Below are 17,305 nucleotides of genomic sequence, written 5' to 3' on the forward strand. Positions count from 1 at the left end.
TTTCACTGCATTAAAATTGTATCAATATTTTTAAATGTAAAAATGTTAATCCAATTTTTTTTTTGTAAATCATAGTAAAAGTGTTTAGAGTGTTGTCTGTTATTTAATCCAACTGGTTTTAATGGTTAATCGAGGAATCATTTGGTACACCTATAGATTTCTATAGATATTGATTCTATATACAGTTTTTATAGAATTTGTTTGCAATCCATAAATTCCGATATGGATAACCAAATGTAATGAATTTTTACATAAGTGGTTAAAGATAATAACCACCACTATGTTCAAAGTGTGTGCGTGTGTGTGTGTGTGTGTGTGTGTGTGTGTGTGTGTGTGTGTGTGTGTGTGTGTGTGTGTGTGTGTGTGTGTGTGTGTGTGTGTGTGTGAGAGAGAGAGAGAGAGATAACAAGGGAGAGGAGACTGTATGACTGTATTGTAATGACTGTACAGTAAAATCAGATTGATCAGAGATGCATCAGTAGAAGGGAGACGTATGGCATCAAATACAGCATTTTACATTACAGTATGTTTGCCATATAATACTGTAAACAGATTACCATGGTAGAGACTGCCACATTAGGCTACTGTAACTCACCCTTCAAAGGTCAACTACAGTAGCCTATAGATTCAGTCATTTTGCACAGTGAAAACATTTACTGTAATCCCAGCAAACTCTGTTCTAGCACAAAACCGTATAGCAGTTTCATAACTTCATCACACTTGTGTGTGTGTAATATATATAAATAAGCCTACAGCCTATGTTGCATGATCATATATTCTGACACATAAACAGCATAGAAACCATAAAATAATTAGACCAACATTTACTTGCATCAAGTAACTCTGTTGGTAGGCCTATTTTTATTTCTGTATAGTATTAATACAATTGTTACATTTATTGTATTGCCACACTTTAATATGTGAATTATATTATCAGAAAACTGAACATTTAGCGTTGTCAGGCTTTTATTTGTGTTTAATGGATAAAACAACCACTGCTCATAAACATGGCTGCTATAAATTTGACCTGCCACAAGATGGCGCTGTTTTCGACACTCTGGTGCTTCGAATCTTTTCTTGAAACATTCAGGGGAAAGCCTCAGTGCTTCATGAGGCTTCATTTGCCCATCCCTAGATTGAGATAACCTGTAAATCTGTTGTTCCAGGTGGATACACATCAGTTGAGTAATTGTTACAAGCTGGGAATGATACAAGCTGATTTCCTGATTGGCTTAAAGCCTGGGCATTTTAGGGTGAGGCAATATTTATTACAACAGCATACACAACTGTCGATTCATTTGATAGATAGATAGATAGATAGATAGATAGATAGATAGATAGATAGATAGATAGATAGATAGATAGATAGATAGATAGATAGATAGATAGATAGATAGATAGATAGATAGATAGATAGATAGATAGATCTATTATATCACATATGAAAAGGCATTTCATGATACACATATGCACACCACATGACCTTGTTTTACCAACTGACACGAACTGCTAATAATTGTAATTCAAAAGATGTTTTAATTATGTTTTTATTGTTTTGTAAAAGTCTCACAGTGACACCTATACTTCCAACCATCAACAGCTAATCCAGTATTGTGTTGTACACACATTATAATTCATACAATTATCATTTATCTTTCTTGTGTTCAGGTTAGTTTCTTCAGTTACACACAGTTTTATTTTTGAAATTTTTTTTTTACTTATGATAAACAAATCAGAAGGAATCACTCAATTTAAGTCTGATGATGTTCCAGGTGGATAAACATCCACAAACATCAGTTGAGTAATTACAGGGAATGTTACAAGCTGATTTCCTGATTGGCTTAAAGTCTGGGCGTTTTAGGGTGAGGCAATATTTATTAGAACAACATCCACAACTGTCGATTCATTCTCCTCAGACACGCTGGGAAACTTCATCATTTCTGACGACTACTCTAGGTAATGCTCATAGAGGTACTTTTATGTATGCGATTTAAATGGTAACTCACACAGTAATAACATTAGATCTAATAGAACTAGATTGTGTGAAGAAGATTTTCAAATCTGCTGTTGATAAAACTACTGATATTTCTTTCTAGCTTGTGAAAATGGAGCCTTTGACTGCAGCAAACACACAGTTCTCCCTCAACCTGTTCAAGAAGATCAGCGGAGGAAACGCATCAGGAAATGTGTTCTTCTCTCCTGTCAGCATCTCCTCGGCTCTGGCCATGGTGTCGCTCGGTGCAAGAGGAAACACAGCAGATCAGATGATTAAGGTGATCTCACACTTATGTAATATGTTTTATGGTCAGTAGTTCAAAATTCTAAATGTATATATAGGCTATATGTGTGTGTTTGATGCATCATCATGCTCAGTATTTTAAACTATTATATGCTGTATTTTACTATATGCTGAATTTATCAGAATAGTGAGGTTATCTTTATTAATTCTACCCACAATAATGCTGTGCAGGTCTTGGGCTTTAAAAACCCTCTCAAACCCGACGCTGCGACTCCAGGACATCATGATTCAGTGGACCAAATTCATTCCAGCTTCAAAAAGTTTATGAGTGAGCTGAACAAACCAGGAGTCCCGTATGTGTTGAGTCTTGCCAACCGCCTCTACGGAGAGCAATCCTACCAGTTTGTTGAGGTAAGACTCGAATCAAATAATCCTAGGTTTGCTCATGTTATTAAAGGACAAGTTTCTGGAAATGTTCTCGGCTCTAAAATCATTTGCACGTCAATCGGTTTGCTATGTTACAGAAATTCCTCAGTGACGCAAAAAGCTACTATGAAGCCGGACTGGAGAAAGTGGACTTCAAGAACCAATCAGAGGCTGCTCGTGTCATCATCAACAAATGGGTGGAGGAAAAAACACAAGGTGAAATCCAGCATAAACTTACTCTACAAATAATTCTCTGTGTTTTTGCTGCTTTTTAAGTTCAGCAAAATGTTTTTTTAAGGACCATGTTCAGCTTTATGAGATATTGAGTTGAGCCTTTTAGTTTTTCGGAGGTAAAAGTTTGAACTTCAGTGCTCTTTTTATTTGGTGTTTAAGTTTCCATTTCAATGAGAACTTTGAGACAGACACTTTAATATTGTTTTTTGATTGATACCTAGTTAAAGGGATGGTTCGGAGTAAAATCAACCTAGGGTCCTTTGCACCATGACATCGAGCCAAACACCCCCCCAGAAGCCTTTTTCCCTTGGTCGAACATTATTAAAGTTTATTTAGCTTATTTAGAGAGATCAGCCGGATGGCTTAGTGCAGGCGCTAATGGCTCCAAATTTGTATCTCGTAAATTACCCCACTAATAATGCCCAGAATGGTACCAAACTTCTACAGTAGTACAAATAGGTTCTGTACTCATAAAACGAGGCATTGGAAAGTTTGAAAGTACATCAGGAGTTTATTTAAATAACACTTGCCTGACGGCTAATGCTACCGCTAACCTGGACACCGACGTCACTTCACTGAGTTGAGAAAAGCACGTAAAAGTCCTGACAGAAAGTGATGCATAGGGAGGTAGTGTAATGTAGCCGTCAGGCAAGTGTTATTTAAATAAACTCCTGATGTACTTTCAAACTTTCCAATGCCTCGTACAGTACAGAACCTATTTGTACTACTGTTTAAGTTTGGTACCATTCTGGGCATTATTAGTGGGGTAATTTACGAGATACAAATTTGGAGCCATTAGCGCCTGCACTAAGACATTCGGCTGATATCACGAAATAAGCCCTAACTTTAAAAATGTTCAACCAATGGAAAAAAGGTTTCTGGGGGGGTGTTTGGCTCAATGACATGGTGCAAAGGACCCTAGGTTGATTTTACTCCGAACCATCCCTTTAACAATATAGTGTTCACAAGTTCACACTTACATATATTCAGATATAATATAAAATATGCGTATTTGGCGTGCTGTCCAAGGAGAGGGCTCCGAGCTCGTAAATTGGCCCTAACCCAGAACACTCTCACCCATCTCTGACTGGGAATAATCAAGAGTGAGGAGTTGGGGTGGAGGAGGGACGCTGGAAAAACCGAGTCTGTCGTGGAACAGGGGTAAGTCGGCTATATAAGCCTCCTCTCGCGCTGATAGAGTAGATTATATGAACGTGCTTCTCTCGAACTTTGTTAATAAAACGTAATTTAGAGATTCAATCAACTAATTTAGACCTATGAAAATCTATTCAAATCACTGCTCAAAGTGGACAATTTCCATTTATGTCATGACAACTCTCGAAGTGATTAGCATGGTTATGGGTAATGGGCTGTTGCTTTTATTGCTGCGGCAAAGCAAGTACGGGATTTGCTTCTGCCATACACACACAACACGCTGCTGTGAGCAAGTAAGACACGCTGCTGCTGTACAATATAGCATACATGAATTACCCGTAGCAGATCAATACAGGTGGAGCTGGGGAAGGTGGTGGGTTTCTGAAAGCGCGCTGCACTGCTAAGGCAAATGCTACCAAAGGATTTGATGGTTGAGCAGAAAGCTCATTGGCTACTGATACGGCAGGAACCAATCAGCTGCGCCCTATAGATAGAGATGTGATTATGAACAGGTGAGTTAAAGGACCTATTAGCCAGCGCCATCTTGAGTTTCATACCAGAACTTTGTATTTTAGAGAAGATTAAGGACTTGGTGCCAAAGAGAGTCATCGATGGGATGACGAGACTCGTCTTGGTGAACGCCATCTACTTCAAAGGAGACTGGGAGGAGAAATTCAAAAAAGAAGACACCAGAGATGGGCAGTTTAAGCTGAACAAGGTGAGATTTCATGCTTTTTAAAATATTTTCGACAGTCACGGAAAGAGCAGTTATAAAGTGTTTCCACTGATATTTGGCAGATTCTAAATAAACCAGTGGAGATGATGCATCAAGAGGAGAAGTTTCGTCTGGCCTTCATCCGAGAGATCAACAGTCAGGTTCTGGAGCTGCCGTATGACGGGAAGAATCTCAGTATGTTGATCATCCTTCCTAACAAGATGGAAGACGACACCACTGGCCTTCAGAAGGTGAAACAGCACAGATTGATCTTTTTCTTTTTGCAAGTAAAAGGCCTTTTTGTAAAGACGTTCACCTTCGCTCGTGCTTCACATGTGTTTTTACTGTGAAATCATTTCTGATATTTATAAAGTACACGTAAGAATACCTTTTAAATTATTCTGATGAACACTTACTGGACTGAAGCAACTTAGGTTTACTTGATTATCCATAAATCATTTTTTTAGAAAAATCGTATTTTAGTATAAAATATGATCTATCAGGCTTTTGATGAGTGTTTATTTGTTCATCTCAATCATCATTGTATTGCATTGCATTATATGTTTTAAAACTACAGAGTTTTGATCATAAAACTAAACACTTAAATATCATCTTACTAAGACATATTATTGGCATATATAGAGGGACGACTGATATTATACGTATTTTATGTCGTCTGCTATACTGTTATAAAGATTTCATTGATTTCAGTATAAGCTATCAGAATAAAATTTTTCCTTTTGGCCATATAAATTGCAGCATCTGCACCAAATTGGATATTTTTTCTTAGCCTGTCAATAAAATCGTATATAATCAAGTTACTGTCTCCATGACTTGCATTTTGTTTGAATGAAATGGCCGATCCAAACACAAAGAAAAAATCATCATATCATTGATACTGTACAAACAGACCCCAGTTTATGCAGATAGACACACATTAACAATATCTCACTTTATTATCCAGCTTGAAAAGGCACTGACCTACGAGAAGCTCATGGAGTGGACCAAACCCAGCAAGATGATCCTAGAGCAAGTTCAAGTGTCTCTGCCCAAATTTAAGATGGAGGAAACCTACGACATGAAGAGTCTTTTGATCAGCATGGGAATGGAGGATGTTTTTGACAAGAAGAAGGTGAACCTTTCAGGCATGTCCTCCAACAACGACCTGGTGGTGTCGAAGGTGATCCATAAAGCCTTTGTTGAAGTAAATGAGAAAGGAACTGAGGCGGCTGCAGCCACCGCCATCGTCATGTCTTTGGGATGCTCAATGAATCCACCCCCTCCCCCAAAAACCTTCACTGCAGACCACCCGTTCCTTTTCTTCATCCGACATAATCATTCCAATGTCATTCTGTTTTATGGACGCCTCTGTTCTCCTTAAAGATAATGATGATAACATTCTATATGACTTCTGATGAATAAAATGATTAAATAATTGAGTGAAATTGTCTGTATGCATTTAGTTTCACAGAGTCATTTAAGAATCTTGATACAGTTCTGTACAAGATAGAAAGTGTACAATTACAATTTCTTTTTTAATGGATTAATCTGTTCAACATTTAGTTTTTTTTTTTGTATGCTACTTATATATAGTTCTGTCCTCCATAATTTTCTTGGCATTGAATGTACAAGTTCACAACAAATTTTCACATCTACTCTGTTTACCTCTTGGATGATGACCTTGTCTCTACAAAATCCCCCACAGACGCTCAAAAGTGTTGAGGTCGGGTGAAATACTTGTTGACTGAAGGATTTTAACCATAAGAGAATGTACAGTGTCATTATCATGTTGAAAAAGATTTTGTATTAGCCTACATAAATTCAGTGGTCTGTGAATTCATGACATATTTATTAAGAAAATCTCTCCCACTACTTCAGCACTTATTCACGCCTTTATAGGAAATGTATTACTGAAAAATAACCAAATATCTCCGAAAAGGACAGATGAGAGTACCGGGAGTATATGCGAGCTGCCGTACACTAGAATCAATCACTGTGTGAACAGCAAAACAGAACATGCACGCAACTATTCGATTTTAAACTCTTATAGTCAGGTAAACAACACGTAGCACTGGCAGCGTTACGTCAACGTTCGTTGGTCAAGTCTGTGGAAACACGCAACAGGCCTGAGAACAGGCTCTGGCTCCAGAACGCGAACCATTCTGGTGGAAATGAGGTAAGCAGAGACCAGACACTTCTCATTGTACTCCTTCCCCTTGCAATTTTATACATTTTAGATGCTGTTAGATCAATGCATTTCACTTCTGCACGTTGCGTCTTGCAGTGTGAGATGAAAGCTTAAAGTCAGCATGAAACGGAAGTTGCGATTATCCTTTATTTCCCTGTTGTGATGTAAATCTGAGTTAAATGGCTTCTGAAATGAGAAAAAAAAGAAAAAAAATAGGGCCGGGCTTGATTTCGGCCATCGGTAATAGACCTTTCACACAACTTCCGTATTTGTGACCGGAAATACGCAATCGTCGTGATAATCTCCTTCCTCATCGGTCAGGGCAACAGGTAAACAAATGGGTTAGACATTATGTCTAAGTGGACACGCTAATGATTTGTCATTCTAGTTAACAGTTCAGTAACAGTTAGCCTGATCGCTCTCTACTTACCTTGATACTTATGGACAAATTACTTGTGGAAACTTTTTACCCTTTATTGATTTTTTTTTCTTTTTGGTGACAAGAGTTTTCCTCTACGAGTCTTGTAACGTCGACAAATGTAATATATGACAAACCCGTTTGTGAAGTTGTGTAGACTCTCTGATCCATTTTCTCTTGCCCGGGTATGTTTTTCTGATGTGTCGACGCTTGACAGGAACTCCGCTTCCGCAACAATTACGTATTTCCGGTTATTGTGTGAAAGGTCTGTAGACTGGATCGTTGGAAGTTGGTTGTTGCTAACAATATGGAGGCAGATCTGAATGTCAGTTTGAACTCAGTTGTGGAGGATTACTCTCCACCGGACTCACCGTCAGCACCCTCCCATTTATGATTTTTTATTTAGGAGCCCAACGACGATGACGAGAACGAAGATGATCAACTGCAGCTAAATTTTACGGACAGAATCAACCCATATTTATTCGAACAACTGCTTCCCGCGAACTGAGAGAGGGACCAAGGCGAGGCAGCTAATGGTCAAGTTCACCCTCGAGAGCATCTCGACGTGTCCGAATGGTAAAAAATAATTTCTAAATGTAGTTATTGACCTGCCGTAACAACTGTCATAACAATGAGGGGCATTCATCGACATACAAAAAGCGGCATTTCAGAACATCCATCTAAAAAAGTTACACGATTCTTTCTAGTTAGCAAGTTAATTCGTTTTACTAACCTTCACATTCGTTGACGCCCCAACTGTGTTCACAGATGGGACAGCTGTGTCTGTCAAATGTAGGACTTGAACTAAACTCATTTCATACCGTCTGAAATTCTTTAAACATTCTTCAACAAAATGCCTTGCACACAGATGCGAATTCGCCGGTATTCCTCCTTCTTCAAAGTGTAGGAATTCAAGCCACAGAGCACGCAGACTGGGTTTTTTGGGGACAGGGCAGAAGACTTGAGGAGTAGCACAACCAAAAAGGCACTTAATCACCATAGTGCCGATTGCTAATTGCTATTTGCTGCGATCTTTTCACTGACAGGTTTCTGGAGAGGAGGTGTGGAAAAGATAGCCTTGCCCTCGCGCCATAGCACATGACAGGAAGAAAAGAGAAGCCGCTTCAAGGGGAGAGAGAAGGTTAATGTTTTTGATTAAAGTTTATAAGGGCACATACATTTTTTACAAATAATGAAGTGCACAGATAAATAATTTATAATAAACACTACAATGTTACACAAAAAATAAGAATTGTCAATTTTGATTTCATGGTGACTTTATGGTGAAGGCCTGATTGTTCCAGGGACTTTGTCACAAGTCCATTCTTGTTGAGTTTCTGGGTTATTTTTGCTATATTTTCAGACTTGAAACATTGCTTTGGTCCTTATCTTGGACCATTGTCTTCTTTTGTGCAAAGAAATGTGTCTTCTGACAATTCTCCCCTAAGTGGTTAAATTATTTACTTTTACCATCGTCACCCCGTTCAGCTGAGTCCCTGTCTCCACCTCAGACCCACGAACCAGCAGCTTTACCTTTGGGCTTCACATGGAAGTCACCCTGGTCCGTCGGCCTCTCTGCTTCGCCGGTTCCTCCACTCACCCTGATTCCGCCTCCGTTGATCGGTTCCTGGGCTCAACCCAGCCCTTCAGCCAAAGCTCCACCCTGGTTCCTCCCACCGTTAGCTCCACCTTGGTGTTTGTCTCTGACTTCTCCTGGTCATCCCTGTCCATCACCATGCCCAACTCCAAAGCCCCCTCCCACCGCCCTCAGTTGGACGAGGACGCGCCTTTCCAAGGGGGGCGTAATGTCACGTTTATGTTCTGTTTAGTTGTTCCTGTCATGTCTGTATGAGTTCTCGTTAGTTTCTATGGTTACTGATTAGTTCCTTTTTGTCCAGCTATTCCTGTTTAGTTCCCTCATTTACTATGGCTGCAACCGAAAAAGTTGCCCTATCAGGCAATGACTTTCCTGGCAGCGTTTGCGCATGAAGGTACCTCACACAACTGATTTCGGACAGACTTCTGAGGCAGTGTTACGGTTTAATGATCTACAGCAAAATAGAGCGAGCTTTGGTGAAAACTAATATTTAATTACTACAATAGTGATTTCTCTCTAGAAATGACATCATAAGTGGAAAACATTGATAAAAAATTTACATTTACACACAAACTGACGACCAGCCGCAACTTTCAGACGCCATAATATTATTCTAGCTCAACTGTCACAGACTGGAAAGCACAGGATTCTGGGATATCAAAGGCGATGAAGAATACATCTATGCCTCCTTCAAAAATCAATCAGAGGAAGGGATCTCAGGAGACAGGAAGTGAAACTAACCGGCTAAAAGGCCTTCCGACCTTGGGACGTGTCCTTCAAAGGCAGCATTTATCAGTATTCGGACGCAGCCCACATGTACATTTACTCCCTGATCGGTTCAGTCCGTTATTGTTTCGTGTATGTGTCTTTCTACTTCTGTTTCCAGTAAAGTGTATTTTGAAATATTATCTTTCTATCATATATATATATATAATAATACACATATTACCTAGCCTAATAAATAAATACATAATCACATTAATTATTACACTTGGGTTATATTTATATTATATAATTATATCACATATGAAAAGGCATTTCATGATAGACATATGCACAACACATGACCATGTTTTACCAACCAGCTGACACGAACACCTTAGTAAAGATTACAGATCACAATCACTATGAAGTGTTAATAATTGTAACTCAAACGTTGTTTAGACAAGCATTTGTACTTTGGGTGTGTGTTGATGAGGATTATTATTTTTATTATGTTTTTATTGTTTTGTAAAAGTCTCACAGTGACACCTACTTCTAACCGTCAACACTAATCCATTATTGAGTTGTTCACACATGATTAATACAATTATCATTCATCTTTCATGTGTTCAGGTTAGTTTCTTCAGCTACACACAGTTTTTATTTTTTATTTTTTTGCTTATGATATAAAAATCTGAATGAATCACTCAATTTAAGTCTGATGATGTTCCAGGTGGATAAACATCAACTGAGTGATTACAGGGAATGTTACAAGCTGATTTCCTGATTGGCTTAAAGCCTGAGCGTTTTAGGGTGAGGCATTATTTATTAGAACAACATCCACAACTGTCGAATCATTCTCCTCAGACACGCTGGGAAACTTCATCATTTCTGACGACTACTCTAGGTAATGCTTTTAGATGTATTTTTATGTATGCAATTGCAAGTAACCCACACAGTAATAACATATGATTAAAACAGATCTAATTGAACTAGATTGTGTGAAGAAGATTTTCAAATCTGCTGTTGATAAAACTACTGCTATTTCTTTCTAGCTTGTGAAAATGGAGCCTTTGACTGCAGCAAACACACAGTTCTCCCTCAACCTGTTCAAGAAGATTAGCGGAGGAAACGCATCAGGAAATGTGTTCTTCTCTCCTGTCAGCATCTCCTCGGCTCTGGCCATGGTGTCGCTCGGTGCAAGAGGAAACACAGCGGCTCAGATGATTAAGGTGATCTCACACTTATGTGGTATGTTTTATTTAGGTTGTATGTGTGTGTTTGATGCATCATCATGTTCAGTATTTTAAACTATTATATGCTGTATTTTACTATATGTTGAACAAATCAGAATAGTGAGGTTATCTTTATTAATTCTACCCACAATAATGCTGTGCAGGTCTTGGGCTTTAAAAACCCTCACAAACCCGACGCCGCGACTCCAGGACATCATGATTCAGTGGACCAAATTCATTCCAGCTTCAAAAAGTTTATGAGTGAGCTGAACAAACCAGGAGTCCCGTATGCGTTGAGTCTTGCCAACCGCCTCTACGGAGAGCAATCCTACCAGTTTGTTGAGGTAAGACTCGAATCAAATAATCCTAGGTTTGGTCTTGTTATTAAAGGACAAGTTTCTGGAAATGTTCTCAGCTCTAAAATCATTTGCACGTCAATCGGTTTGCTATGTTACAGAAATTCCTCAGTGACGCAAAAAGCTACTATGAAGCCGGACTGGAGAAGGTGGACTTCAAGAACAAATCAGAGGCTGCTCGCGTCAACATCAACCAATGGGTGGAGAAAAAAACACAAGGTGAAATTCAGCATAAACTTACTCTACAAATAATTCTCTGTGTTTTTGCTGCTTTTTAAGTTCAGCAAAATGTTTTTTTAAGGGCCATGTTTATCTTTATGAGATATTGAGTTGAGCTATTTCGTTTTTTGGAGGTTAAAGTTTTGACTTCAGTGCTCTTTTTATTTGGCGTTTAAGTTTACATTTCCATAAGAACTTTGAGACAGACACTTTAATAGTGTTTTTTGATTTATACTTGATGATGATAGTTTATTTGTCATTGCATATCTCTACACAACGAAATTAAGATGACATCAATCACTCAGTTAGCAGCCTAGGGGATAAAAGTAACACCGTCAACAACAGTTCATAGATAAATATATATTAATAAAAATAATAATATATATATATATATATATTTAAAATGGATTAATAAAACTAAAACAATTATAAAACACAATATAAAACAAGTCCGGATTTACTTAGTCTTTCAACCTTTCAGCAGTTCATTAATGGCCCTTGGAAAAAAACTGTTTCTCATGCGGTTTGTCCGCGCCCTCATGACCCTGAGCCGGCCTGACGGTAAGGTGTCAAACAGAGTGTAGCCAGGATGTGTAGGATCCGCCCTGATGCTTGCAGCTCTTCTCTGCAGCCTACTGGAGTAGATGTCGTCAAGGCTCAGAAGAGGTGCCCCAATGATTCTCTGGGCAGTTTTAATTACCCGCTGCAGGTCTTTTTTCTCCTCAACAGTGCAGCTGGAAAACCACACTGTACAGCTGTATGCCAGCACACTCTCTATTGTGCATCTGTAAAAGTTTATGAGGAGTGTCTGCGGGAGCCCAGTGCGTCTTAGGGTGCGCAGGAAAAAAAGTCTCTGCTGAGCTTTTTTCCCTAGCTCTTTGGTGTTTACTCCCCAGGTCAGATCCTCCGCCAGATGTAGCCCCAAGTATCTGAAGCTTCGGACCTGTTCCACCTCCTCTCCATGTATCTCGAGAATTTCATGTTTGTTGTTTTTACATTTTCTAAAATCAATTATGATTTCTTTTGTTTTCTTTGTATTAAGAATTAAATTGTTCCTGCTACACCATGATACAAGTGATTGGACCTCCTCCCTGTAAGCGGTCTCATCATTGTTGGTTACCAGCCCCACCACAGCTGTGTCATCTGCAAATTTGAAAATGGAATTTGAGTCATGAATGGCAAAACAGTCATAAGTGAATAGTGAGTAAAGGAGCGGACTAAGAACACAACCCTGGGGAGTGCCGGTGTTAAGGATGGTGGTGGAGGAGGTGATATTTCCAAGTCTGACATGCTGGGGTCTGTCAGTAAGAAAGTTCTTAATCCACTTGCAGAGGTGAGAGTCCAGGCCAAGTAATAGCAGTTTGTTGACTAGTTTGCTGGTATTAATGGTGTTAAAAGCTGAACTGAAGTCAACAAAAAGCATCCTGACATATGTGTTGGGGTTCTCCAGGTGAGTGAGGGCAGTGTGAAGTGCGAGTGAAATGGCATCATCAGTGCATCTGTTGGCTCTATAGGCAAATTGGTGTTGGTCCAGATTTGCTGGAATGAAAGACTTAATGCTGTTTAATACCAATCTCTCAAAACATTTCATTATAACTGGTGTTAATGCTATTGGTCTGTAGTCATTTAGACATACAACAGTTTTCTGTTTTGGAACAGGAATGATGGTAGCAGTCTTTAGGCAGATAGGAACTATAGCCTCCTTCAGCGACTTGTTAAATATGTCAGTCCAAACAGCTGCAAGCTGATGAGCACATACCTTTAGTACACGTCCTGGGACCCCATCTGGTCCAGGTGCTTTTCTGATGTTAATGTTCTGCAAGGCCCGTTTGACCTGGTGCTGATCTAGTACGATCGGTTGCTCATCCACATGAGTACTGACGATGGCCTGTCCTGCACTGGCTCCATCCTCAAAGCGGGCAAAGAATGTATTCAGCTGGTCCGGGAGAGAAGGGTCAACAAGAGAGGGTGGGCCATAATTTGCGGTATTGTTAGTTATTGTCCTGATTCCCTGCCACATGCTGCGATGGTTATTTTCTTTGAAATGCTGTTCAATACGCAGCTTGTAATTTTTCTTAGCAGAAGTAATCCCCCTTCTCAGGTCAGCTCTGGATTTCCTGTAAGCTTCCTGGTCATCAGATCGCAAAGCAGCATCCCTGGCTTTCAGAAGAGTGTATACGGTTCCGTTAAACCAGGGCTTCTGATTAGGGATCAATTTAACATTTTTTGTCTGAATGGTGTTTTCAATACAGAACTTAATGTATGACAGTACTGTGGTGGTGTATTGCTCAATGTCTGCATGGTCAAAGAGCTCCCACAAAGTATCTTCAAAACAGTCCTGTAGTGCAGATTCTGTTTCCTCAGTCCAAATCTGCACAGTCTTGATTTGACATTTAGTTCTGCTAGCAACAGACCTGTATTTTGGTCTCAGGAAAAGGGCCAGATGATCAGATTGACCGAGGTGGGGGGCTGGCAGTGCTCTGTAGGCTCCCTTTATGTTCGTATACACCTGATCCAGTGTTTTCCCCTTCCTTGTTTCAATCTTAATTTTTTTGTAAAATTTAGGTAGAACTGATTTTAGATTTGAATGATTAAAGTCTCCCGCCACAATGAAAAGACTGTCGGGTAGCTTGTTTTGTTGTGCACTGATAGCCTCATACAGTTTTTTCATGGCTAACTTAGCGTTAGCACGTGGGTGAACATACACAGCAGCCACAAACACAGCAGTGAACTCCCGGGGTAAATAGAACGGTCTGCATTTTAGCAGCAGGAATTCCATGTCTACACAGCAATGTCTCTCCATGACAATAACATTCTTACACCAGTTATTATTTATAAACACACATACTCCTCCCCCTCTCGTCTTACCAGACTGTAGTGTGCGGTCTGATCTGTAAACACTGCGGCCCGCTAACTCCACAGCTGTATCTGGGATGTTCTCATGTAACCATGTCTCTGAAATTATTGTAACACAACCATCCCAGCGGTAATCCGTAGTCCGTAGTCTCATCTCGTCCATCTTGTTTACGAGAGAACGGGCATTGGCAAGAAATATGCTAGGCACAGCAGGTTTGTGTGGAGCTAGACGAAGCCTGTCCCGGCTCCCAGCCCTCTTCCCCCGCTTTTGCTTCCGCGTCCTTCTCGGTCTGTATTTCTTCCCGGAGACTCGGATTTGTTGCCTACGCTTCTTTGGCCGAATAATCTCCACCGGGAATGTCCCAAAATTGCCAGGTACATATACCGAGCTGTCGTTTCTTATCGTCAAAAGTGAAGATCGAGTGTACTTCACCAAAAAGCTGCTAAGCAATGGAGAGACACAACTTCCACAACTTCCGCCATTTCGCCATTTTGGTTAACAATATAGTGTTCACAAGTTCACACTTACATATAATCAGATATAATATAAAATATGTGCATTTGGCGTGCTGTCCAAGGAGAGGGCTCCGAGCTCGTAAATTGTCCCTAACCCAGAACACTCCCACCCATCTCTGACTGGGAATAATCAAGAGTGAGGAGTTGGGGTGGAGGAGGGACGCTGGAAAAACTGAGTCTGTTGTGGAACAGAGGTAAGTCGGCTATATAAGCCTCCTCTCGCGCTGATTGAGGGCTGCGTTCCAGTCCACTTTTAGACACGCACTTGCGAACTTCCCTAAGCACTTCCCCTCGGGGGAATCCCTGCCGCCATTTTAAAGTGCGTTCCACTTCGTGAAGTGGATAAGGGAAGTTTATATGGACAGACCCTCGTTCCCTCGATTTTGACCGATGGAGCGAGTCTACTTCATATGTACACTTCAGGCGCCTATATGTCCCACAATGCAGTACGATTGTGACGTCACCACAAATCTCGTCTAATCACCACACAACAAACAACTCTATGAATTATATATATTTTTTCATTTAAAACAACCCAAATACACCTATATACATTTGGATGCTGAATTAAACAAATTATTAAAGGGAAAAAATAGGCTGCGCCCTATAGATAGAGATGTGATTATGAACAGGTGAGTTAAAGGACCTATTAGCCTGCGCCATCTAGAGTTTCATACCAGAACTTTGTATTTTAGAGAAGATCAAGGACTTGGTGCCAAAGGGAGTCATCAATGGGATGACGAAACTGGTCTTGGTGAACGCCATCTACTTCAAAGGAGACTGGGAGAAGAAATTCAAAAAAGAAGCCACCAGAGATGGGCAGTTTAAGCTGAACAAGGTGAGATTTCATACTTTAAATTTTTTTTTAAGTTTTAATAAATTATTTAATACTTTTAATAAATTATTAACTGTCACTAAAAGAGCAGTTATAAAGTGTTTCCATTGATGTTTGGCAGATTCAAAATAAACCAGTGAAGATGATGTATCAAAAGGAGAAGTTTCCTCTGGCCTTCATCCCAGAGATCAACAGTCAGGTTCTGGAGCTGCCGTATGACGGGAAGAATCTCAGTATGTTGATCATCCTTCCTAACAAGATGGAAGACGACACCACTGGCCTTCAGAAGGTGAGAGCACAGATTGATAATTTTTATTTTTTTAGCAAGTCTTTTTGTAAAGATGTCTACCTTCGCTCGTGCTTCACGTGTTTTTACTGTGAAATCTTTACTAATAATTATAAAGTATACAAAATAATAACTTTTAAATTATTTTGATGAACACTTACTGGACTGAAGCAACTTAGGGTTACTGGTTTATCAGGCTTTTGATGAGCATTTATTTGTTCATCTCAATCATCATTGTATTGCATTGCATTATATGTTTTAAAACTACAGAGCTTTGATCACTTAAATATCATCTTACTAAGACATATTATTGGCAGATATAGAGGGACGACTGATATTATACGTATTTTATGTTGTCTGCTATACTGTTATAAAGATCTCAATGATTTAGATTACAAGCTATCAGAATTTGATCTTGGCCATATAAATTGCAGCATCTGCACCAAATTACATATTTTAGATCAGTTTGGGCCTGTGAATAAAATCATATATTAAAGTTACTGTCTCCATGACTCCACTGGCCGATCCAAACTCAAAAAAATAATCGTCACATCATTGATACTGTACAAACAGACCCCAGTTTATGCAGATAGACACACATTAACAATATCTCACTTTATTATCCAGCTTGAAAAGGCACTGACCTACGAGAAGCTCATGGAGTGGACCAAACCCAGCAAGATGATCCTACAGGAAGTTCAAGTGTCTCTGCCCAAATTTAAGATGGAGGAAACCTACGACATGAAGAGTCTTCTGATCAGCATGGGAATGGAGGATGTTTTTGACGTGCAGAAGGTGAACCTTTCAGGCATGTCCTCCAACAACGACCTGGTGGTGTCGTCTGTGATCCATAAAGCCTTTGTTGAAGTAAATGAGAAAGGAACTGAAGCGGCAGCAGCCACCGCCATCGTCTTCGGTGTGACATCTGCAATGCCATCCTCTCCCCCAAAAATCTTCACTGCAGACCACCCGTTCCTTTTCTTCATCCGACATAATCCCTCCAATGTCATTCTGTTTTATGGACGCCTCTGTTCTCCTTGAAGATAGTGATGATGACATGATAATTCTAGATGACTGTGTTCCTCTGATAAATAAAATCATTAGAAAATAATTGAGTGAAATTGTAAGTATGCATTTATTTTAACGGAGTCTTGATACAGTTCTGTACAAGGTACAAAGAATGTAGAAAATGGTATTTTGGATTAATCTGTTCAACATTTAGTTTAATTTTTTTTGTATGCTACTAATATATATAGTTTTGTCCTCCATAACTTTACATATAGGCTTCTGACCGTTCTTGGCATTGAGTGTACAAGTTCACAACAAGT

The 17,305-nt window shown here is 39.6% G+C and overlaps 2 protein-coding genes across 3 annotated transcripts; both read left to right on the plus strand.

Moving 5' to 3' along the window:
- Positions 1-1,687: 1,687 nt before the first annotated feature.
- On the plus strand, positions 1,688-6,208 carry LOC309483406 (leukocyte elastase inhibitor-like). Of its 2 annotated transcripts, none has more exons than XM_082149236.1 (7): positions 1,688-1,971; positions 2,097-2,273; positions 2,471-2,650; positions 2,764-2,881; positions 4,630-4,772; positions 4,853-5,020; positions 5,734-6,208. In XM_082149236.1, exons 1-7 carry the CDS (start codon positions 1,960-1,962, stop codon positions 6,148-6,150), a joined length of 1,215 nt encoding a protein of 404 aa, XP_082005362.1. In that variant the 5' UTR covers positions 1,688-1,959; the 3' UTR covers positions 6,151-6,208. The 2 variants fall into 2 exon arrangements, with proteins under 2 accessions (XP_082005362.1, XP_082005363.1); XM_082149237.1 differs by having other exon boundaries at positions 1,691-1,956.
- Positions 6,209-10,457: 4,249 nt separating this feature from the next.
- LOC309483409 (leukocyte elastase inhibitor-like) lies at positions 10,458-17,088 on the plus strand. The gene is made up of 7 exons (XM_082149239.1): positions 10,458-10,581; positions 10,730-10,906; positions 11,074-11,253; positions 11,367-11,484; positions 15,552-15,694; positions 15,813-15,980; positions 16,605-17,088. The coding sequence occupies exons 2-7, from the start codon at positions 10,739-10,741 to the stop codon at positions 17,016-17,018; spliced, it is 1,191 nt and encodes a 396-aa protein (XP_082005365.1). The 5' UTR covers positions 10,458-10,581; positions 10,730-10,738; the 3' UTR covers positions 17,019-17,088.
- Positions 17,089-17,305: the final 217 nt, after the last annotated feature.

Source organism: Leuciscus leuciscus, assembly GCF_965113295.1.
Source record: "Leuciscus leuciscus genome assembly, chromosome: 20".
NCBI lineage: Eukaryota > Metazoa > Chordata > Actinopteri > Cypriniformes > Leuciscidae > Leuciscus > Leuciscus leuciscus.

Coding starts and splice junctions, on each gene's coding strand:
- LOC309483406 (XM_082149236.1), top strand. Junction 2,274..2,470: donor CAGCAGATCAGATGATTAAG/GTGATCTCACAC, acceptor AATGCTGTGCAG/GTCTTGGGCTTTAAAAACCC. Junction 2,882..4,629: donor GGTGGAGGAAAAAACACAAG/GTGAAATCCAGC, acceptor TTTGTATTTTAG/AGAAGATTAAGGACTTGGTG.
- LOC309483409 (XM_082149239.1), top strand. CDS start 10,739: ATGGAGCCTTTGACTGCAGCAAACACACAGTTCTCCCTCAACCTGTTC. Junction 11,254..11,366: donor AATCCTACCAGTTTGTTGAG/GTAAGACTCGAA, acceptor GCTATGTTACAG/AAATTCCTCAGTGACGCAAA. Junction 15,695..15,812: donor GGCAGTTTAAGCTGAACAAG/GTGAGATTTCAT, acceptor GATGTTTGGCAG/ATTCAAAATAAACCAGTGAA.